This window comes from Ambystoma mexicanum, chromosome 6p (genome assembly GCF_040938575.1).
Source record: "Ambystoma mexicanum isolate Mex_15411 chromosome 6p, UKY_AmexF1_1, whole genome shotgun sequence".
Taxonomy (NCBI): Eukaryota; Metazoa; Chordata; class Amphibia; order Caudata; family Ambystomatidae; genus Ambystoma; species Ambystoma mexicanum.
In genome coordinates, this window is record NC_090935.1 from 613,654,216 (window position 1) to 613,677,673 (window position 23,458).

At 43.6% G+C, this 23,458-nt stretch overlaps 1 protein-coding gene across 6 annotated transcripts in view; it reads right to left on the bottom strand.

Moving 5' to 3' along the window:
• The window catches only part of POLK (DNA polymerase kappa), a 1,714,815-nt gene that overhangs the window by 871,409 nt on the left and 819,948 nt on the right, over positions 1 to 23,458 (bottom strand). For all 6 annotated transcript variants that reach the window (XR_011280653.1, XM_069627465.1, XM_069627464.1 and 3 more), the window contains one exon: positions 9,385 to 9,537. Coding sequence is in view for 5 of the 6 variants with exons in the window: in XM_069627465.1 (XP_069483566.1) it covers positions 9,385 to 9,537 (153 nt within the window). In the remaining variant the exon portion in view is untranslated. The remainder of the gene's footprint in view (positions 1 to 9,384; positions 9,538 to 23,458) is intronic.

Sequence of the window (23,458 nt, forward strand, 5' to 3'; positions counted from 1 at the left end):
CACAGGCGAATCACGTGTGAAACTTCCCGCGAACCCCAGTAATTCACGTACCCCACTCGCACAGGGCCCTTCGCATGTGAAACTTTCCGCGAACCCCAGTAATACATGTACCCCACTCGCACAGGGCCCTTTCGCGTGTAAAACTTCCTGCGAACTCCAGTAATACATGTACCGCACTCGCACAGGGACAATCGCATGTGAAACTTCCCACGCACCCCAGTAATAAATGTACCACACTCGCACAGGGCCAATCACATGTGAAACTTCCCGTGCACCCCAGTAATACACGTACCCCACTCGCATAGGGCCAATCGCGTGTGAAACTTCATGCGAACCGCAGTAATACACGTACCCCACTCGCACAGGGCCCTTTCGCGTGTAAAACTTCCCGCGAACCCCAGTAATACACGTACCCCACTCGCACAGGGCCAATCGCGTGTAAAACTTCCTGCGAACCCCAGTAATACACGTACCCCACTCGCACAGGGCCCTTTCGCGTGTAAAACTTCCTGCGAACCCCAGTAATATACGTACCCCACTTGCACAGGGCCAATCGCGTGTGAAACTTCCCACGCACCCCAGTAATACACGTACCACACTCGCACAGGGCCAATCGCGTGTAAAACCTCCTGTGAACCCCAGTAATACACGTACCCCACTCGCACAGGGACAATCGCGTGTGGAAGTTCCTGCGCACCACCGAAATACACGTACCCTGCTCAAGTCCCGTGTGAGACTTCACGCAAATCCCAGTTATACACGTACCCCACTCGCACTGGGCCAATCGCATGTGAAACTTCCCGCGCACCCCAGTTATACACGTACTCCACTCGCACTGGGTCAATCGCGTGTGAAACTTCACACACACCCCAGTAATACTCGTTCCCCGCTTGGCGTTTGCTGTTTGGCAGCCCTGTAAACTTGGCCAGGGTTAGCGCAGCCCTTTGCACTGGATTGGGGATTGTGATGGCTTTTCCTTGTGCTAGGGGCATTCTTGGGGGCGTAACTGGCGCTGCTGCAGGGTCGCTGCGCCACTGTGCGCCATGGCTGGTTTTGGTAGCTAGAATCCATGAATACGCTGTGCGCCGAAATGGATTTTAGCGCACGCGGCTGGCGCAGAGATTCGCACATGCACACTGTGCGCCAGCCGCGTGCGCCACTTGTGCGCGATATTCTATGAATTACCCCCTATATGTAAAAGTGTATTAGAAATTAATGTACTTTATCTTTCAACCAGTGGGGTTCTCATAATTTTATCTTTTCTTTTGTTTTTTTGTTTTTATTTTTCCTTTTACCTTGTAATCCTACTCTTCTCCAACCCCTTCCCTCTGTCATCCACACACAATCACTGCAATTTTGAGTAGCTACAGAGTGTATAATGATTAAAAAATGGAAATGGAAGATTTGAGGATTAAGAATTTTACGTTGGATTTAAATTCCAGAAATAAATACTTTAGGCATATGGGTCTGAATCTATCCTCAGGGGACTTAGATTATGCCTTCACAGTAGGAAAGATGGACTGTGTGAAACCAAGGAAAATATTAATGGTCTTCACAAAGATGAATGCTAAAGAAAAAGTACTGAGGGCAGCAAGAGAAAAAGGACAAGTGGCTTACTATAAATCACAGTTGGCAATATTCCCGGATTATCCAAAAGAGTTGGTGGAGAGAAGGACATTATTCTTGCAGGCTAAGAGATTAGTGAAAGAAAAGGATATAAAAACAGCTCTAGTCAGACTAGCAATCCTAAAAATATACTTCCCAAATGGCCTTAACTCACCAGACGACACAGAAGAGGCAAAGAGGTAGGTTATTGGCTATGAAAAACATTCAAATCAAGGGTATTACATAGGGTTTCCAGGGATTAGGGTTGTTGATTTGAGTCTGGATGAGTGATTGAATGAGTCTAGTATATAATATATAATGTAGGGAATTTTACTTTGCGACACACTCTCATATATATTCATTCCCCAGGTTTAGCTATCTCAAATTAGTGGTTTTTTTGGTATTTAGAGTTATTTTAAATTAGACGTTTACACATCAAAATGGCATTGTGCAACAATTTAGAATCCTTACACGTTTAAATTTTAAATGAATCTTAACGTAATAGGGCTCGTTTTCTTACATGAGGCATCTTTTTAGGTGCCTTCTTCTAGCTGTCAGAGAGGTTTCAGAAGGAAGAAAGGGGGTGGTGTAGGCAGCATGGAGATTGTAGAATGTTGGATCGGAGGTAGGATTGGAGGTTTGTACTTGAATTGAGCGGTTCCCAGCAACTGCGTTCAATGTAGAGGCGGCCCGTGTAGTACGGAGACTAATGGCTTCCCCCGATAAAATGCAGACATCCCGGGCCTGAGAGGAGGGGCCGCGGCTCCTGTGAGAAGCACGGTAATGATCTCAGTTCCTCCGTGTGTGAATAGTGTATGGGCTGCCGGCGCCAATGTTCGGAGTCCTATGGCTCTCTCTGGTGGATTCTACCCGGAGGTGGGATACTTCTGGGCTTAGTGGTGATTAGTCCGCCAATTAAGGATTTGCAGGTCTGAAATAAGGTAGGAATGTGTAACTGTTGTTTCGTTTTTTATTACTGTTGGTTTCTGCTGCCCATCATTCCTAGCTCACCTACCGGTGAAGAGTGCAGCAGTTTTATTTGTGCACATAATTGTTAATGCCATGGCATGTTCATCGCACCGAACAGGTCTCTCTCCAGACCCACTCACCTTAACAGCAGGCAGAGACCCCTGGGCCCAACCCTTCTAAAAATTTCAATCTCTGATCGCCCGTGTTCTCCTGAGATTTCTGGTGTAGCCCTGGTATCAAAGAGGCGCCCGGCCTTTCAGCCCCATTCATCCGTGTCTGCAGACAATCAGAGATTCATTTTTATGTTTTCAATAATCTAGTAAAGCGCCTCTAGTTAAGACAACGCTTAGGGGCTGGTAGAGGAGGTATTTTGCTGTTCTTATGTATCGCTTACGATGCGTCTTCTGCTGCGCAGATCCCTTTACGCTTAGAATGTATATTCCCCCATTATGTTTGCACCCGTATAGTGGGGTCGCTTTATGGAAGGGCGGGCAATCATAGGTGCCTCAACGTGCGTGTTTTCTACACTGGGACGGGAGCAGCCCACGTGAGAGTATGCATGGCACACTTAGCAGAGTTCTGCTTTCTATCTACCCAGCACTTATAGGGAGACACAGACTGCAGTATTAGGTCAAATGTTTTTTGTTTTCAGAGCACCAAACTGTAGAGGAAGCAGGTTGCATGGTTTTTGCATCCTTAGCGGAAAGGCAAGTATTCATGCCATTGTAATGGTTAGCACTCAGCGAGCTGTGGCAATACTGTTTTTTGGGGCCGCAGGGGATCCCTGAAGATGGAGACGGTAGAAGACATTGTTACCACAACATTGGCGGAGTGAGGTGGATTAAAAAGACCATCTGTGTCGATTACAGATGGGAGGCCAAGGTTGCAGCACTACTAAAAGCGTGGGTAAGTGAGATGCAAGGGAGTGTAGGGATGGGTCCCATAGTTAGAGTACAGCCAAGGTAGAGAAAATCCTGAGCCCACAAGGAATCCCTATGTTGTTTTTTTAAAGAAGTATCTGGTGGTGTTTTTTTTCCATGCAACATATAGGCCTTGCCAGGTTTGCTTCAGCCATCTCCGAATGTGTTAGGGTAGTCTACAACTGCAATCATCAGTCTGGTTTGTAATTTCCGATTAATCTGGATGTAAATCAGCATACATGTGTTAGCCCGAACTACTGTCATCAAAATTGTTTGCTAGAAGCCGAAATGTCCTCCTTGTCAGTACATGGGGATCTTATTAGTTAATGTAGGTACACATTCCCTCCTCATACTTGGGTGAGTGTAGTTTAAGTCTTCATGTTGTTTAATCTTGGAGTACTTCTCCTTATATTAAAATAAACCGTGGATTGTACAGCAAATAGGTTAAGCCTCCGCCAAGTTGTTGTACTCTTTAAAGTACTCTTCTGATGTTACACAGTTTTGACGGGGGGAGGAGGGAATACAGAGTCTTTTCACTGCATTTCCAAATCTGCAATAGAGGTAGTTGACATGCAGGGTTCTATTGTCAAATCGATTCTGATGTTTAAAATTCAGTGGTTGTCTTCTAATGCACATCCCTTTTGGGTTTACATTTGTGATTTGGGGACATGAGTTTGGTGGCTCCGTACAATCTGTTCAATGTAAGGTTTATAGAGGCGGCATTTGGAACATTTTGTTGCAGGTAACGGAATGTTCAATGTCCAATCATAGGGATTTGAATATGGACAAAAAAAAGAAAAGGGATGTTTGAATACAAACTACTAGGCGGTGCATTTGATGCTCCATACAAATTCAATGAAAGGAATGCAAATACGACATAGACTGATGTCAGTTTAATAGTGTAGCGTAGAGCATACTGGCAGGAGGTTAGCTAGGGCACTTGAGGGTGTGTCTTTGTGGAGATGAAGTGGACAGTAGGAATGGATAGGTTAGGTTATGTGTTCCTATGCAGAAATATATTATCCCATTAAGGTGCTCCAACAAGTTTGTGCATTTCATAAAGCATGTGCCGTCTTTGGATGATACAACTACTATTCATCACGTGTCAGTGATAGAGTGGTTAAGTGCGTATAGCCATGAAGGTTTATTCCCAAAATAGTGGAGATCATTTTTTACGGGTCCAAGGATATGGGGGGATTATATGGGTGAATATGGAGTGTGCAAATGTCATGTATATTTTTTAATATAGTTATTGGAGTGGTCAATTTTATTAGCATTAGGAGGGGTTTGATAAGGAGGGTTTTCTCTGAGTTGAGTTTAAAATTGAACTTCTTTTTGGAAAAGATGTTGAAACTATGATTATTGGTTTAGGGAGATGTAAGCTTGAGTAGGTAGAGGTGAATACAGTTAAAATACCTGCTCTCAATCTCAGTTCAGCCCTGAGCTGTATTATGTTTTTTAAGTTAAGTTCAGTTGATTCGAATTTTACACATATTGTGTTTTCGTTAATATGTTTACTTTATTTTCTTTCCGTTTTAGTTTTTAATTTAAGTTCTGCAAGTGACATTTCTCTAGCTGTGGTAGTTCAAAGGGGAAATATGATTAACTCATTACATATTGTGTCTTGGAACACTGGAGGGCTTAAATAACCCAATTAAAAGAAAGAAAATGTTGTTGCATTTAAAACATTTAAAAGCAGATATTATTTTATTGCAAGAGATGCATTTGACAGATGCAGAGGCTGCCACATTTGAGAAAGGTTGGCCAGAGCAGATGCATCATTCCCCCTAATATTCAAGCTCAAGAAGAGCCTCAACATTGTTTAAAAAGAACTTCCAGGGAACTATTACAGGATCTAAGACCGATAAGTAAGGTTGTTGGTTATCATTTGCAATTAATATCCAAGAGTTCGAGTTTACTATACGTAATATTTATGCTCGTAACATAAACAGTGGGCAATTTTTTAATGGAATGGGCTGCATCTTATTAGCCACAGGGGTGAAGAACCTGTTCATGGGGGGTGACTTCAATCTGGTGGTGGACCCAGTTTTGGATAGAAGTAGTGGGAGGGTAAGAGATGGAAGGAACAAAGATAGTTAAGTGTTGAAGTTGTTCATGCAGGATTTAGGATTGACGGATGTTTGGAGATTGGAACACTCAACAGGGAGAGAATATAGTTTCCACTCCAGACCTCATAATCATTATTCACGAATAGACAAACTGATGGCATCAGGAATAGTGACACAAAATTATATAAGTAGTGAGATTGAGAGTATCGTCATTTCAGATCATGCACCCATTAAATTAGAACTTTCACTCAATTATTTGTCAGGTAAAACTAGGATCTGGAGAACGAACACCACAGTTTTGAGAGATGAGGAATTAAGGGATATTTTGCTGAAGGAAGCAGAAGAATACATCAAAGCTAATTTGAATGGTGAAGTGAGCATAGATACTGTTTGGGAGGGTTTTAAATGTGTGATGCGTGAGGTGGTCATGAGATTGTCGAATTAAAAGGAGGAAAAGAGATGAGGAAGTGAACAATCTAAATATCTCAATTAAGAATTTAGAAAAATAACTGATGAGTTTGTTAGATAAAGAGAAAATGTTGAGGTTAATGAAGTTAAAATATGATTTAAACAAAATCATAAGTGAGAAGACGGAGTTTGCAATCTTTAAAACAAAATGCAGATATTACGAGGGAGGAGAGAAATGAAAGCGAAAAGAACAATTGGTGCGATTAAAAAAGATCAAAGGGCGACTCGGGATCCAAGAGAAATAAATGAGGTATTTAAACACTTCTATACAAATTTATACAGTGAGCCCATGAGAGTGGACCCAGCTCGGATGGACCAGTTCCTATCAAATTTGCAGATTAAAGAATTGACAGAGGAAGAGAATAAACTTTAGAAGAAGTCAAAAAAGCAATTTGGAGCTTGAATTTAGGGAAATGGCCAGGGCCGGATGGTTTACCAGCTGAATTTTATCAGGCAATGGCAGAAAATGTCCTAATTTTGTTGAGACATGTTCGCAAAATGTAAAATAAAGGGTACTTTACCACCTAAGCTAAGACATGCAACAATATCCCTTTTACTTAAGCAAGGTCGTCCGGAGCTGGAACCAGGCAGTTATAGACCCATTAGCTTGATTAATTCAGACAGCTACATTTTACCCAAAATCCTGGCAAATAGATTGGAGAAGATTCTCCCAAGATTAATATATACCAATCAAGTAGGGTTTATAAAGGATGGAGTTTCGGCTTCAAATATGCAAAAGTTGCTACTTACCTTGGAAGAATCAAAGATTAAAGGCAGACTCAGTGGCCTTGTCCCTTGACGCAGAAAAAGCTTTCGATTGAGTTTGATGGGAATTCCTGCTGAAAACGATGGGGAAGATGAATTTTGGTACTGAATACCTGAGTTGGATTAAAGTGCTTCATAAAAACCCGACTGCAGAGATTAACACGAATGGAAGAATTTCTGGCAAATTTGAATTGCAACGTAGGACGCGTCAGGGATGCCCTTTATCCCCTTTACTCTTTGTGATTTCAATGGAACCACTGGCTGAGGCATTACGATCTAATAACAAGATTAAAGGAATTAAATTTAATGCAGTTGTCAAAATCTTTGGTTACACGCTGATGATCTTTTAGTGGTTATTTAAGCTCTTATGACATCAATACCGACTCTGATTAATTTGATTGATGAATTTGGTTTAGTGTCAAATTAAAAGATGAATTGGTCCAAATCAGAAGCCCTGCCCTGTACTCATGCGACCAACAAAGTGTACATAAGGAGCTTTGGCTTCAGATGGTGCCCTTTAAAGATGAAATACTTGGGAATATGGATCATGAAGAATATTAAGGAAATGATGAACCTAAATATGGACATGATCATACAAAAAATATAATTGAAATTAGAGCATTGGGAATTGCCTAATCTGTCATTAGGAGGCAAGGTAAACGCAATTTAGATGGTGACACCGAAAATAAATAAAAAAATATATCCTGAGCAGGATCCCTCTGCCGGTGAAGAAATCGATATTGAAGAAGGTGGACAGCATACTCCAGTCTTTTTTGTGGAACAAAAAGGTTCCTAGATTAAAATTGTGGAAACTACAACTACAAAATGATAGAGGGGGATTAATAAACATCCCAAATTTTGAATGTTACCATCAAGCGTTTACGTTGCGACATGTCATGCCGTTCATTGTAGAAGAGGAAGATGAGAGGGCAGTGGTGGAGGCTAACATGGCGGATCTGCTGAATACATGGGCAATCCTATCATCTTGCAGTACAGATTGGGGGTAGCACTCGGCCTTGATGGAATATTTGAGAACTACCTGGAGGGCGTATGAAGTGGCATCGAAGATGAGGCCAGGTCTAATTAACACTTCTTCAATTTGGTTAAATCCGGCAATAAAGATAAAGAACAAAACCATGTTTTGGATACATTGGTTTGTACCAGGAATAAAACAAAATGAAGATCTATTTAAAGGTGAACGGTGGAAAACATATCAAGGGTTAAAAGTAGAGTATGACTTATTTGAATCCACTATGACGAATATAGGAGTTTAAAAAGAGCAGTAAAAATTCCAAACTTGGTCGATTCAGATTTAATGAATACTGTTAAGAAAATAGGAAGACAAGAGAACATGGCATCTAAGATATACCATTTGTTAAGCAGGAATTCAGGAGGGAATAAAAAGATCCTGGACACATGGTCGGTATGCCTAAAGGAGGAGATGATGGAAGGGAGATGGGAAGCTTTATGCAGGAACATCAAATGTAGGCGAAAGGGCACTTCAAGTAAAGATCCTGAACAGAGTGTTTTGGACACCTGCTCAAATGCATAAGCAAGGATTGATTATGACTGACACTTGTTGGGGTTGTGGTCATGCCTGTGGTACATTGCAACATATGTTCTGGGAATGTTACAAGGTTAGAGACTTTTGGAGTGGAATTACTGGTTTGATGAACAGAGTGGTGAAGGAAGATTTGGAATATGATTTCGAGACACTGATTCTAGGAGAAGAAAGGTTATTGGAGGACTTAAGTCAGGGGCTTTAGCGGCCAAAAATCAAATCTTGCTGAATTGGAAGTTGACAGGTTTTTTTAACGTGGAACTCTTGAGTGAAATAAATGTATTCAATTTTCAATATTGAAAAGTTGGTTTTTACAATGCAGAAGAAAGTCTGGGGGCCTTTTTGAGCTTGGATATGAACTTAGATTTTGTCACAATAAGAAGTTGACAGTACATTTCTGATATTCTATTTATTTGGTGAAATGCATATGTATGTATATATATTATTGTGATTTCGAAGGTCGAAAGGTATATTGTATGTATATATCCTTTTTTTTTCTCCCTCTCACTCTTTTCATCCAGATTTTACGATTAGGCATTGCATTCTAGTTTGATGGTTTGAAGGGGGAAGTTTGGGTCTTTTCATTATAAGTATTTACAAATGTTTCGGTTGTGTTTGTTGAAATTATTGTGCGTTTATATGCTTATTGGAAAATTCGAATAAAATAGTTAAAGAAAATCACTGCAATTGATCAGATTATTTAGCTCATGTCCCATTTTCAGAAAGGCCAAGGGCTGAAACACGTGTAAACCTTAGGACATATATGAAATAAAATTACCTGGCGCAGTCTGTGAAGCGGCATTGTTTCTTATTTGGTGACAAGTCTCATTGTGCATTGCTTTTAGAATAAATGAGGGCCGCCAACCGCACATCCATTTGCTTAACACAATTATGCACTTAATAAATATGGAAAAAGATGGACAAGACATGGTTTAGCAAAATGGATAGAACCACTTAAGATCTTCCAAAATGTTCAAAGCTGAAGAACAATATCAAGTATTTACTGCAGCTTCAAATGTGTTCTTACCAGCATACTCATTGATCCCACAGCCATAGGTTTATCAAGGAGTTCTGGATTATCTCTCATTTCTACAGCTGCATAGAATGCATCCATATCGATATGCACTATCATGCGCTCCAGGTCACGACTCTGTTCCAAATCCACTGCCAGTTTGTCAACCTAGAAAAAGTTACACATTTTAAATTAGGGGAAAACAATATTTTATTTATTTGCTCAATAAGAGATATATATAATCCAGCATATATATATGGGCGACAATGTACAACTTAGATTAACTAAAGGAAGAATACTGAAGGTGCATGATTATTGCTCATGGGCGGACTACAAAGGCATTTCGGATCAATATGAACTCTAATATCCAGCACTCAACAATTCAAAATCAAATCCTTCATTGCTCAAAGCAATGGTGTGCACCGGGAGTGGCTTCTTGATTAGAGCTGGGTTAATTACAAAGTGATTAAATAACAAGGTATAAAAGGGTGGAAAATAAAGTCTTTACAAGAAATCCATGGTTAAAATGCAATGCTCAAACAGTTTGGCTGGTAACTGCATTCTGGAACTCTGGAGGGCATGCAATCTACCAACAGTCCAGCACCACTGGTCAGAATGATACTTAAACTCCAAGCCCACAGACATCACCAGTTACTCAGGCACGCAGCACTAAAAGGAATGAGAGCAGCGACGGGGGCCAGAGATGGGGCAGGTAGCAGCGGTGGGAATCCCCCAACCCAGCACTCAAACAGAAGTTCATCATGGCACGATAAGAACAGGAATAGGCCACATCTCCCTCCACCAATTGCTTTTTTCTCAATGGGCAGTAAGCCTGCATAGTGGATGGCACATGAGCAAAAAGATGTTCCAATAGCGCCAAAAGTATGAAGTGGCACCCCATTATATTCTGGCCAACAGAGAATGTCCGAAGAACATGGCGAACTTGATGTGATGGGTGATAAAATGGGTGGAGGTGACCACATTCCGCCATGTTGTTAAGGGCCCAGCCCTCTTCTGAGAACCCCTAACCACCATCTGTTCTATAGGCGTGTTCAGGCCTCCCTCCTGTGAGAGGTACAATCATTGTACTGTGGAGACAGGGCCGATTTGATCAGGCAGCCCCAAACATGAGGAGGTTCGAAACCTCAGTTTACATGCTGCCGGCATACCTGACACCTTTGTTGATAAGCACCAAGATTGACATACACCCGGGGAGCTGCCTCCCATTTCCCCTTTGGAGCATGCTTGTGATGCTAAATCTCCCTCCAACATAAAAATGCATCCTGCGCAAATGCAGCAAACTAGCCACTCCCCTTCCTCCAAGTGTCCGTACAGTGCATCAAAAATGGAACTAACAAGAGCCATGCAAAATAATATATTATGTCCCTCCACAAGAGCTATGCCCATAATACAGTTAATGGGAAGGATGTCCTCTGTAGAGGCAGTCCACACACTCTCTAATATAGTTTGTTTTCTGCTTTGTTATGGCCAATTACATGCCTTCAAGATATCTAGGACTTACTGACGAGGAGGTGCTCTTAAAATTCGTTAGATATTTGACATCCGTTGATGGCCATGCTTAGGCTTGAAAGGGGCCTACTTGCATTACTCTTTAAAATTATGTTTTCTTATGGAAAGCTCTATCACACACGCCTTTTTCGAACTATAGGAAAATAAACGGCATAAATATTTAGGACACTTCTGAACTCCACCCACATGTTCGTTTTCACACAGTTCAATACAACCAGACTTTCCATTTTCGTTAGCATTACCTTAGCAATAGCAGCATTGTTGCTCTGATAGTTCGTTCCCTCCCCATGCCCTATATTGACAATCACCACGTTCAGTCATTTGGAGCCCAGCTACTTTGGTGGTTTGTGAGTGTCTCAGCGCTTGTTAAAATAGTGCTGTCTTTCAATGAGTGTGGAAATGCCGAATTAGCATGGGTTACAACCAATACTGAAACATGACAGATGAAACTAGAGCATTCAAAGGGAAGGCTCGGAGCGTCTGTACTCATCTATGTTAGCCACTTCTTAAATAAGTGTCAATCATTTCAATGGGCGAGCATTGATACCACTCAGCAGGGCTGCAATGCTTTCAAGTTGGAGAGTACCAGACCTTCTCAGCAGGGCAACAATTCTCTGAGTGGTTGAGTATCAGCACATCTACTCAGAACGCAGGTATTTTGGGAAATAACGTAACTGCAATTCTGTCAGTGTAACTTCACACACGCCTTTTAAGAAGATAAACAACAACCAAACATGATTAAGGAGCAGAAACTGTACCATTCTATGATATTTATGATATTTTACTTATATTGCGCCCATTTACAATGTTTCAGAGCGCGACGTGGCATGGGAGGAGTACAAGGAGGACAAAACTACGATCTTACTAGGCCCAGTGACATTGAGAATGTGCAAGTGCAGGCGAGAGGGAAAAGGGAAAGTGCAAGGGATAGGGTAGGAGTGGAAAGTGCTGAATAAGTGATCAAAACACTGACAGATAGTGCGGCCAGCAGGTGGCAAGTGCAAGAATTAAGCGCAGACAACGGATGTCTGATAAGTGCAGTTAAAGGGTTGCAGATACAGACTCAAGTGCAAGGGTTGCCAGGAGGTAGTGCGGGTATGCAGCTGGGTGGGCAGAGAACTGGGCCTGGATTCAGCGGATAGCCAGGTGTCCAGTGAAAAAACAGGCAGATCAGCAAGGGAGGGGAAGAGAGAAGGCAGAAGCAAAGAGGAAGGTCTTGAGGTGCTTCCGGAACTGAAGATGGCTCTCCTCAAGTTTCAGAGAGGCAGGCAGGCTGTTCCGGAGGGAGGCCCCAGCCAAAGAAAGCAATCTATCACCAACTCCTTGCTTGGAGAAGCGACTTAACCTGAGGGAGTTTGAGGTTGAGGAGCGAAGAGCTTGAGCGGGAAGGTATTTCCGACAGGAGAGTTGAAGGTATAGCAGACCTAGGCCCCAGGAGGCCTTGTGGACAATGCAGAGGGTATTGAACTTAATCCTTGCAGCCACTGGGAGCCAATGAAGAGATTTCAGGGCTGGAGAGATACAATCCCTGGGCTTGAGGTGAAGGACAAGTCTAGAAGTCCTGTTCTGGATGAATTGAAAAGGGCGGAGAATAGAGGCAGGCAGATTTAGAAAGAGGTTGCAGTACTCCAACCTAGAGAGAACCAGAGCTCTAGAGACAGTGAGCTTCTGAGGAAAGGAGAGGAACAATACCCGAGAAGCGGTGCAGTTGGTAGTTTGACTTCTTAGAGGCGTCAGAGGTGTGTGGAGAAAAGGCAAGCGTGGAGTCGAAGATGACCCAGAGGTTCTTAGCATCACAAGTGGGGGCAGGAAGAGGGCCAGGGGAGGCCGGCCAGAGAGAGACGGGAAAGGAAGGTGCAGGAGTGCCGATGAGCAGGATCCCTGTCTTACTGGCATTGAGGCAGAGGTCGATGGCGGCACACCACTCCTGGATTACAGACAGTCAGAGAAGAGAGAGGGAAAATAAGTGGCAGTGGGGAGCCTGAAAACGAGCTGAGTGTCATTAGCATAGCACTGAATGTTGGAGCAGGGAGCAGCAATGCGGTGGCCGAGGGATGCCAGGTATTGTTTGAAAAGCCAGGGAGAGAGGTTAGACCCCTGGGGAACACCACAAGTGGAGAGTGAGATAGAGGAGAGGAAGGACCCAAGTTGGACCTGGGAGGGTCGGTTGGAGAGGAAAGAGGTCAGCCAGGCCAAGGCCTGAGCAGTGATACCCAGGTTATCACAGAGGTGGTTGAGCAGGATGGCATGGTTGACCTGTCACAGGCAGAAGAGAGATTGAGTAGGATGAGGACAGAGGGGAGATTAGAATCAAGGTTGTAGAGCAGGTCTTCACGGATGTTCAAGAGAGCAGTTCCCGTACTTCTGGCTGCTCTAAAGCCAGACTGATGGTCATAGAGACAACCAACATAATCAGTGTGGAGGTTAAGCTGGGAGATGGGCAACTTTTCCAGGAGTTTGCTCAGGAAAGGAGTGATAGAGATCGGGCAATAGTTAGCCGGGCAGGAGGGATCGACTGTGGGTTTCTTGAGAAGAGGCTGCACAAGAGAGTGCTTCAGAGGGGAAGGGAAGGCTCAGCAGCGAAAGTGATTGTAGATGTCAGCCAGGGCAGGAGCGAGGGTGTCAATATGGTCCTTGATGGTTTTGGACGAACAGGGAAGAGCCTGTTTTGACGAGATTTCATAGATTGGACTTGTCTAGAAATCACATCAGGGGAGAACAGAGGAAAGAAAGAGAAAGAGGGAGGAAATAGCAGAGGGGAACTTGGAAAGGGGAGTATCAGGATGAGAGTCAGCCAGAGCTGGAGGAGGGGTGGGAGTGGAAGTGGCAGCGAAAGCCTCAACTGAGACACGCTTCTTGGGCCGGATGACCGAGAAGGTACGTGATAGTGCTGGAGCTGGCTTGGCCTGTGGGGTAGGGAGGGAGAGATGGGAGGAAAGGAGAAAGTGATTGTTCCAGGAGAGAGGAGTGGTGAGAGGGTTAGAGATGGGGAGGTCAGAGGAGATGAGAACATCCAGAGTGTGCCTTGCAGAATGAATCGGGCCAGAGGGAAGAATATAAAGAGAGAGAGAGAGAGTTACAGAGGTCGCAAAAGAGTCGAGAGGAGGGACAGGAAGCATCCAGGTGGATGTTGAGTTCTCCAAGGAGGAGGAGTTTAGTGGTCGAGGCCAGGAGGGAGGAGGAGAGGTCCAACCACTCGAAGAGGAAGGAGGTGATCTGACCAGGTGGCCGGTAGATAGTGGCCACTGTGAGAGAGTGGCCAGAAGAGAGAGAAAACCTACAGACCAGGTATTCAAAGGAGGTGTAGGCCTGCATAGGAAGGATGGAGGCAGGAATCCACTCAGGGAAGATCAAGGCTACATCCCCACCGGTGCGGTGGGATCTAGGCTCAGAGTACATCTTGTAGCCATCAGGGAGGAGAGTGTCAAAACTTGTGACAGAGATGGTTGTGAACCATGGCTCGTGAGACCAAGGACATCAAGGTTGTGTTCTTCCAGGAGACGGCCGATGTCAGAGGAGTGTTTGACAGCTGAGCGAGAGTTAAGAGTGACGAGGTGGAGAAGGTTGCCATCATGTAAAGACTTCCGTGGAGGGGTACAGATTAGAGGTACTCCCTGTGGAGGTGTAGGAGGAGCCCGAGGGAGGGCAGAGGAGGTAGGAGGAAATGGCAGGGTAGCCAAGGAGGAGAAAGAGGGTGCCAGAGAAGAGGCGGAGGGTGGGCGCAAGGCAGCCGAAGAAGGGAGAGAAGGGACAGCGGGAGCTGAAAGGAAACTGATAAGGCATGGGAAACGTTTGGCAAAGAGGAGGTTGGCCTCAGGGTGTTGGACCAAGACAGTGCCATTCAGGTAAACATTAATGATGACCTTAGAGGAGTGGAAGGGGGCAAGGAGGGCATCCCACCGGGTGCCACCGTTAATGGGAGAGGAGGAGTAAGGCGAGAGCACGGAGACCATATGAAGAGTCCATAGGTCTGTCAAAGGAACGACAAAGAGTATGTTGGTGAGTGTCTGTCTGGAGGAAGCGCTGGTGTAGGTATCAGCGATAGGGAGGCCTGGGTTGGAGACCAGGATATCCTTTTTGAACTTCTTCCTACCAGACTTGGTGAGATGGGAAGGGCAGTCGGTAGAGAAGCAGTTGGAAAAGATAGGAGAGACAGAAAGCACCATAACTGAAGTGGAGGGGGGGTAGCGAGAGGTGGGTGGTTCAATGTGGGAAGAAAGGCGGGGGGAATGGAGACAAAAGGGGGGGTGCAAGCAGAGGAGACAAAAAAGCTAGGGTGGAAAAGCACAGCAGGTGAAACATTGGTCAATGAGCAGAGCACAATTCGAAAAAATGTGGCATGGCAGATGAAAGCAGCGGTCACAGGGGGCAGGTTAACACATGAAACAACAGGGCAGGCTAAATGTGATTTTTAGACAGGGCAGGCTGACACATGAAACAACAGGGCAGGCTAAAATTGACTTTCAGTAAGGCATGTTAATACATGCGGCAGCAGAGGAGGCTAAATTCGATTTTTTTCAGCAGGGCAGGCTAACACATGAAACAACAGGGCAGGCTAAACATTGACTTTCAGAAGGGGAAGTTAACACATGAAACAACAGGGCAGGCTTAAATTGACTTTCAGCAAGGCAGATCAATACATGTGGCAGCAGGGCAGGTTAAATGTGATTTTTCAGTACAGCAGGCTAGCACATGAAACAACAGGGCAGGCTAAAAATGACGTTCAGACAGGGCAGGTGAAATATAATTAGTGACTGGGCAATGCTAGTTTAGTTGGAAGTCTAGAACTAGAAGGAGTGAGAGGTTGAACAGTCCGGGTGTGTAGGAAAAGATCAATGTGGATAGTTAAAGCAAATGACTTGGTTAGGTGGTCCGTGTTGCTTACCGTGTGTCCCGGTAACATGGAATGTTCCTCAGCGTTCATGTGAAACATGGGACGGGGTGTAGAAGAGGGCACCCAGACCCGGACAGGCAACGGACAGGGGAACAGACAGGGCCTTAGAAAGTGGGCCTTTGATGAGGTGGCCGGCTAAATCCTGCTGGTCCTCAATAGGATAGATGGATGTTGCCCAATGAGAACTGGGCATACAGGGAGGCAGGTTGGGAAGGCACTCAGGCTGCCTTTACAGCCCAAAGAATGCGGCGGCCATTTTGAAATTGCTGTGTGGACGGCACTCCAGGGACCACAAGATATGAGATTCAAGCAATTTTCCACATCAATGAGTTGTGGGCCACAGATACAAGCATGTAGGGCAGCATGGCGAAAAACCTGCAAAATCATAGATATTTTGTAAAAAATGTCGATAATATATTTGTTTCTTCTTTAAATTGGGCAAAAGGATGCAGTGCTTCTCAAGTCTCAGGGTATTTTCTCCTACCTTGTGCAGGAGTGCTGTGGCGGGCTGGCACGACCTCCAGGCTGCAGGCAGGTTGCAGAGCAGGGGAGCACACATCAATGCGCTCTGGAGAAATGAGTTAGAGTCAAATATGTTTTATCATTCTAAATCATTCTAAATATGAAAATGCAGGTACACCGTCTGAGAGATGTGGCGAGGTACTGATATTCTTGCACAAGAAGCAGTCTGTCGTCCTTCTCCAAGGAGACCTGGGTAAACACATAGCTCAGTTTAGAACTGAGCATTGCCTGCATGAAAGAGGGCTGTGCATGAAATACAGAGGATGTACTTAGCTCGAGTTTCTGTCCCACAGAGAAGACGGTTTTGCTGACCAACCCTGGAAATGGCGACTCTGAACAAAAGATCTTGAGAGAAAGAGGTAGAGGCATACCACATACTACCAACAAAGAGCAGAGGTGTTGCGCTGAACAAAAAATGGAAGACTGGTAGAGCACTGGAAAAATCGAAGGGAGCATTCTCTGACATCTGAAGGAGAACCTGTAAAAGCCTCACAAGAGAACAGAAGTAGCCGCAGACCACGCCAACGAAGACCGATTAAAGCAAAGCAAATGATACTCTTGCATATGGAAGGAAGCCGACATGGAAGACTGATGGAAGCCGAAGTGAAATGGGAAAACAGAGGATCAGCGAGATATGAGTGGAGAAGTACTCACATGAATGGGTGCAAGTTTGAATGCCCTCATCTGAAACCTAGCACTGGATGTACCACTAGAGAAGACGCATGAAACAAGAAAACCATTGCAAGTTTGAAAGCCCTGTTCCGAAACTCGTGCAGTACAGTTGGCTGGAGAAAGTCCAAAGGAAACACGGAAACTATAGACACTATTGCAATATGAATGCAATTGTTTTAATTATGAGGCTGAGTCACCAGAAAAGAGAATAATAAAGAAGCATAGTGAAATGGCAATGTTAAGGTGGGGTTCGGCTTTGCAGTGAACTAACAGTGCAGCATGTATTGCAAGACTAAATCAAATCATCCTTCGCTTTCCAGTAAAGAACAAATCCCTAAGTACTCAACGGAGACACTGAGAAATGTGAATGTATACGGAAGTATTGAGCGACCTGCGTCATTACGTTGTAGTAAAAAAGGAGGGCTTAATTACTGACACACAGAGAAACACACGCTTGGCCTTGTGATGACGCCGAGAAGAACAGTGTGCTGGGAATATCGGTAAAGAACTATGACCGAATCATAGTGAAAGCTAACTACTGAAGTATTGAATGCTGCCGATTATAGTGAGAAAGAACTGCCAAAGCACTGAGAATTATACAAACTGCCAAGTGTGGCATTGTAGTAAAAGGCACTTACCAAAACACACCCTAAAAGCTGGACTTTGCCTATGCCCCTAATCATGTTAATGGGGAGGTTCGGACATAGTGGTAAAAGGCAGCTCTGCGTTTTGAAAATTATTTGTTTGGTATGTGTGACTTGTCGTTAAAGACCAAGTACTGAAACATTGAAAGAAGGACATTGCAGTGAGAGACGACTACCAAAACATTGAAACACTGAGCAGTATGTAGCTTGGCATGCTTGGTATAGTAGTGAAAGGCAACCATACATGCTGGCCATTATGGTCAGAATGATATAGAATGGTATGCTGGATTATTGTAGTGAAAAACAACTATGGAACCATAGACTGTTAGACACTGCAGTGAAAGACCAATGCAAGGAAACTGACAATTATAGAGGCGTGTATGCTGGCTACTGTGCTAAACAGCTGTTACAGAACTGCAAACGTTATGGTTTCTAGACAGCTATACATGTTCTTGACCAATTAACACCATAATAACTTGACATTACTAAAACAGGTTGGAGGTGCCACGGAAAACTACATTTGTGAAAGGGTCATTATTGAAATACCTAGAATTATCCTAGATTAACACATTTATTGCTCAAATGTGACGAAATATAACCTTTCAGATGAAAAACCCTAACAGAATCATAACCACACAGTACAGACCCTCAGTCTTCCTTTTCCTATGTATTTGTATGCATTCCAGAAATAATATACTACTTCGAACAGAACCAATGTACCAAAAAGCATATGGTAGGTGAATTTAGCAATGAACAATATGGAGGATACAGGAAGCTGTTGCTAAATGTGATGAAGGGTGCATTAATAAGGAATAGCACAGTCCAATTTACAAAGTGTTATATCTAAATATAGGGTTGAGAATCAAGTGGAGGATACTTACTATTTAGGACATAGGTGTACCTTTATCAGTCACAAACCTGTCACCATGGGTATGCTCTTGAGTTCAGGGGTTAAGGAGTTCCAGTGGCGAGGAGTGTGACGAATCGAGGGAACTCGTCCCTTCTCCTCAAGGGGGAGCACCCGGTGAGGCTAGGGAAACGAGCATGCTCCTCAATACCCTCCCTAGGGGTAGCGGAAAGTAGCACCATGCCGGGGGGGGTGCCCCCTTTGGAGAAAAGGACCAGTTCCTGTGAGGAACTCCCTCAGGCTAAACACACTATGGCCTACATGGGATGTGTTACAACACAAGAAGACATGAACTATCATGACTGGCACGAAGAAACTACTAACGGATATCATTATCTTGTTGAAAAGGGTGATAGCCCTTTAAATCATGATCTCCAAGATACTGGAATTAGTATATTAAAAGACGCACATCCAGTGAGTGAGGAGAGAGCAGCAGGAGAAGAGAGAGAGAATTGCAGATGTAAGAAGGCGATGGCACTCAGCTGCATGACAGCTGTTGAAAACGAAAACCAGGAAGCCCACAAGTTTCAAAGTCACTCGCAGTGGGAAAACGGGATGCCAGACATACGGCAGCCCGAACCCTGAGAAAGCAGCAGTACCGGAGCCCAATAGGAGGTGGTGACGAGACCATGGGAACGAATCTGTGGTGGACAATCAGTCTGAAGAATGTCGCAGATACCATCGGCAGCGGAAGGTCTCACAGCATCCAGGTGTGCAGTCAAGGACCGGGATCCCACGAGACAATGAGAGAGAATGACGAGCCGAACGCCAGAGAGAAGTGGATGTCTGTGGTGCATGGAGAGAGAGCTAGTCCCGCAGAGAGAAATGTCCCGAACACACTCTCCTTCAGGAACGAAGGTAACCGGGAGGTACAGGAAGTTTCACGGCAATCACTATCTCACATAGTTAACTTGTCAAACTAGGGGATATGAAAGGGAGTTAACTTTGAAACCAAATAGATATGAAGGTTCAAATCCAGAGACGATCATTATATCGGACAGCTAACTAGTCACATTAAAAGTCATAAAACAGAGTTTATGCTGAAACCAGATAGATTCAAGCTTACGAATCATGACAAAAGCTGGATAAGAATCTGGGCAAAGAAAAAGAGAATCGGTATAAGAAAATACTTTGGTAAAGGGGAAGAATAACTGCTATCCAGTACAGGACTGTAATGTTTTTAAAATGTAATATTTTTGACTGAAAAACAAGGAGTCTATTCGAAATGTATTCTGGGTGTAGTGGACATTTTACTCACGCCTCAGAGAAGGCTACATTTTAATGTGAGCTCTCAATATTGTTTGCATTCTTTGAATCACTAGAAAAATATCTTGTTTTTCCCTATGCTACACTCTGCCGTGTTCAAGGATTGTTTTGAATTACTGCCCAATAACATTGCAGGATGCGAAAGCAAGCTTTTTTGCGCTACAATGAGAAAAATAATGTGTTTACTCCTTGCAGTGTTCCATGTGACATTTCGGCAGAATGTCCGTGAAGGCCAGCAACAAGTTAACTTTCTGGAAAATGCCATTAGCATTTGTGTAATGTTTAAATTGGAGAGCAGCGGTTTAGGCTGTCAGAGAAAAGGCTTCAGGGCTGGATAAAAGGTGGATCCATATTTTCCGGTCGTTCCCGTTATGAAGATTCTCTCTGCCAACCTGTTCTGGAAACTGTCCTGTGAAGTTCTTGGTGTGATGAAGTGGCTTACAGCTTTGCCAACAGTTATGTATTTTATCTAAACTACTTTTTATTGCATTCACTTATGTATGCTTTTCTTTTGGGTTAATAAACGGCCATAAAGAGCTATTGTTATAATCTAGCTGAGAGTGAGTGTGAGTGAATTCTTGCGTTTCAAGTGTACAATGCTTTTCTATTTAGTGTATTGGGGACAAAAATAAGTAATATAATACAGACATCCAAGCATTTTTTGGGAGAGGAAATCAAAGACCAATTTAATACTAAGGATAGCGAAAGAGATAACCCTGAATCTAAAGAGAGAAGATAGTTGCAAAGTCAACTGATACAACAGAAATGGAACTGTTATAACCTAAACGTGAAAAACTGACATCAAAAGCATATTCCCTCAAAAGGGACCCAAAGAGACGACAGAAGGTACAAAACCCCACTAGGGGAACTAAGAAGAGTAATACAAGAAGTCCCGAGAGACTATTTGCGGATTGGCTATTAAAGACTGGTACTGCTGTACCTCAGGAGAAGGGAGTCATTTTCCTGACCTAAGTTAGTTTTCTCCTAGTGGTAGGGTCAGTTAGGGTTGTTTTTGGACAGTCGACTTATTTCTTTGGATGTTCAGGGCCAACAAACAAGCACCTTAGTTAGTAACCTAGGAAGGGATCACCGAAGGTCATAAGGAAAGTTAGGCCTTATACCTTTACTTTAATAAAAGAGTGCACATCATGTCCTGTGGGAGTCTGTGTCCTCCTTCTGGCTCGCTACAGGAGCCAGAAGATTGAAAGAGTGTGAATAGGAGTGGGGGGAATTACAGGGGGGCAGAACATGGTAGGCAGGTGAGGAGAGAATGGGATCAAAAAGAGCAAGGGGTTAGAGTATTAAAATAGAGCTGACCAGATTAAGGGGCTAGGGCAAGTCTGTGAATTGATTTAAACGCTGGGAGGAAGTCAAATAGAGCCATTTTGCATGTAAAGCCACACCGTTTTGAGTCAGTGTGAGGAGGACCACAAGAATCACATGAGGTGCGTAGGGTGAAAGGTTCTGAACTTTGGTAACATGGGCAACGAAATAGAGAGTAAGTCCAAAGAGGAAAGTACTTCAGCCACCCTAGGACTTTGGTAGATATCAGAGTCTTAGCAGAATGATAATTAAAGCAAGAGTAGGTTTTATGGATGTTCAGGAGTTTATAACACATAGTCACAATTGCAATGAAGGTAATGAACTTTTGGATTTTGCGACTGCCATTAAAGAGGACCCCCAAGCTGAGAGCACACTTGGTTGGGGGTGAGGACATCAATGGACAAGGAAATCAGAGAGGATGCAGTGTTAGAGGCTGGGAGCAATATCATATCAGTCTTAGAAGGGTTAAGCAGTAGACCGCACAGGGCGATCCAGTGACGAATGGCGAAATCCGGCTGCTGATGCAGTTCCAGGATAAGTGAGAGTACAGAAAAAAAAGATTTCAGTATCCCCAGTAAAAAGCAGATATATGAAATCAGGAAATTAGTTTGCCATAACAGTGGAGTGTGAAGTTTAAGATATCAAGTGCCAGTATATCAGGGACATTCACGAGAAGGAGGGTGGTGAAGGAGATATCAGTATTCCAAGAGATAGTGAAGGAATGGTTTCCTGGAGGCTAAGGTTGAAGAGGGTCAGATAATTGGAAGGCTGATCAATGGCTTTCAATGCAACAGAAAGGTCAAGAAGGATGCATAGGGATGATAGAAGAGTCAGGGGAGTGGTAGTGAGGAAGGTGAAGATGTGGGCTAGTGCTGTTTTCATTGGATGTCTACTGGAGAACCCAGATTGAAGCTGGTCATAGAGTATATTTGTCTCTTGTAAATAGAGAAGCAGTTGAAGGAAGACCAGCTGAATATCAGCAGTGTTGGTAGGATCATCTGATGGTTTCTTCATGACAAGTAAGACTTTGTCCATCTTGAAGCAGGCTGGGACAATCCAAGAGGGTAGCAAAAAAGGCTAAAATAAATGTGAACAGGCTAGGGATGAAAATCCTTGAATATCTGTTGTGAAAGGCGCAGCAGAAGCATAGAATGGGTTGGCAGATCACATACAGGGTGCCAAGTCGGAACGTGTGATGAGAAGCAAGTGAGTAAAGGGGGGAGGGTACTGGGCAAGAGTGGAGGAACGAAAGATGGAGAAGTTAAAAATACAATGACAGTGTGCCTCGTTGTTTGGCATTTTGGAGGAGAAATGGGAAGGGAAAATCATTAAGAATGTACTCTATGGTCCCGGATTGTTATAAAGATGGGACTGGAGAAAAGAGAGGAGTTGTAGGAGCAGGTCTTGGAAGAGCCCAGGGCAGTGAAATGAGCAAGACATTATTTCCTTCTAAGTGGCAAGGAGAGCAGGTTTTGTATCATGAACCTATGTGGCAATGCATGGTGATCCTGAATCGTCAGACAGTTGAGGCATCAAGAGTAGAGGGAAAGAGGAAGAGGGAATGATAGTAAGCATTATACCTTTAGACAAAGGGAGATTGAGTAATATAGAGGACATTAACATGCATAATGTAGGGTATGTGAGCGTCAGAAATGAATGCATGTTTAGAGAAAGGGTAAGTGTGATCAGAAGCAGGACAAAAACAATTAAAAGAATATGTGAGCAGCAGGAGGAGGTATTGGCCAAGATATCGAATATAAATGGTCGAATTGACTATTATTTCGAAATATACCTGTACGATAATTCCGTATTTACAAAAATGTCGAATTCCTATAATGAAATTCACTTTCAGTATCACCGCATTTGTTTTGTTGCAGCTTTCGTCCCCCGTTGTTCTTCACCTCTCGGGTGCCAGTATGGAGGGTAGCATGGGTGTCCCCTGCACTTCTTTACTTTGGTTAGGGGTTGCACTCGTTTGAAGTGATCTGCTTACATCTTGCGTGCTATTACAAATAAAGTTTGCTAAAAAAAAAAACAAAAAGACTTGGGACTCGCAACCTCTTGCGGGAGATGATAGGGAAGCAAGAGAATAGGGAATCACATTTTAGACAGACCCAAAATAAGAGGCAATGTAGGAAAGGTACATAGTTACTAAAAATAAGATTTCACAGGTCAAAAGTAGTTACTTTTAAGACGTTTATTAAAAAAGCGCAGTTTCCGTTTGTCGGCTTTATGCCATTTGTAATTTTTTACTTTCAAAACCTTCAGCTGCAAAATAATCACATAGATCCGTTGGAGGAAGGGTGATTGTGTGTGAAGATTGTAATGTTG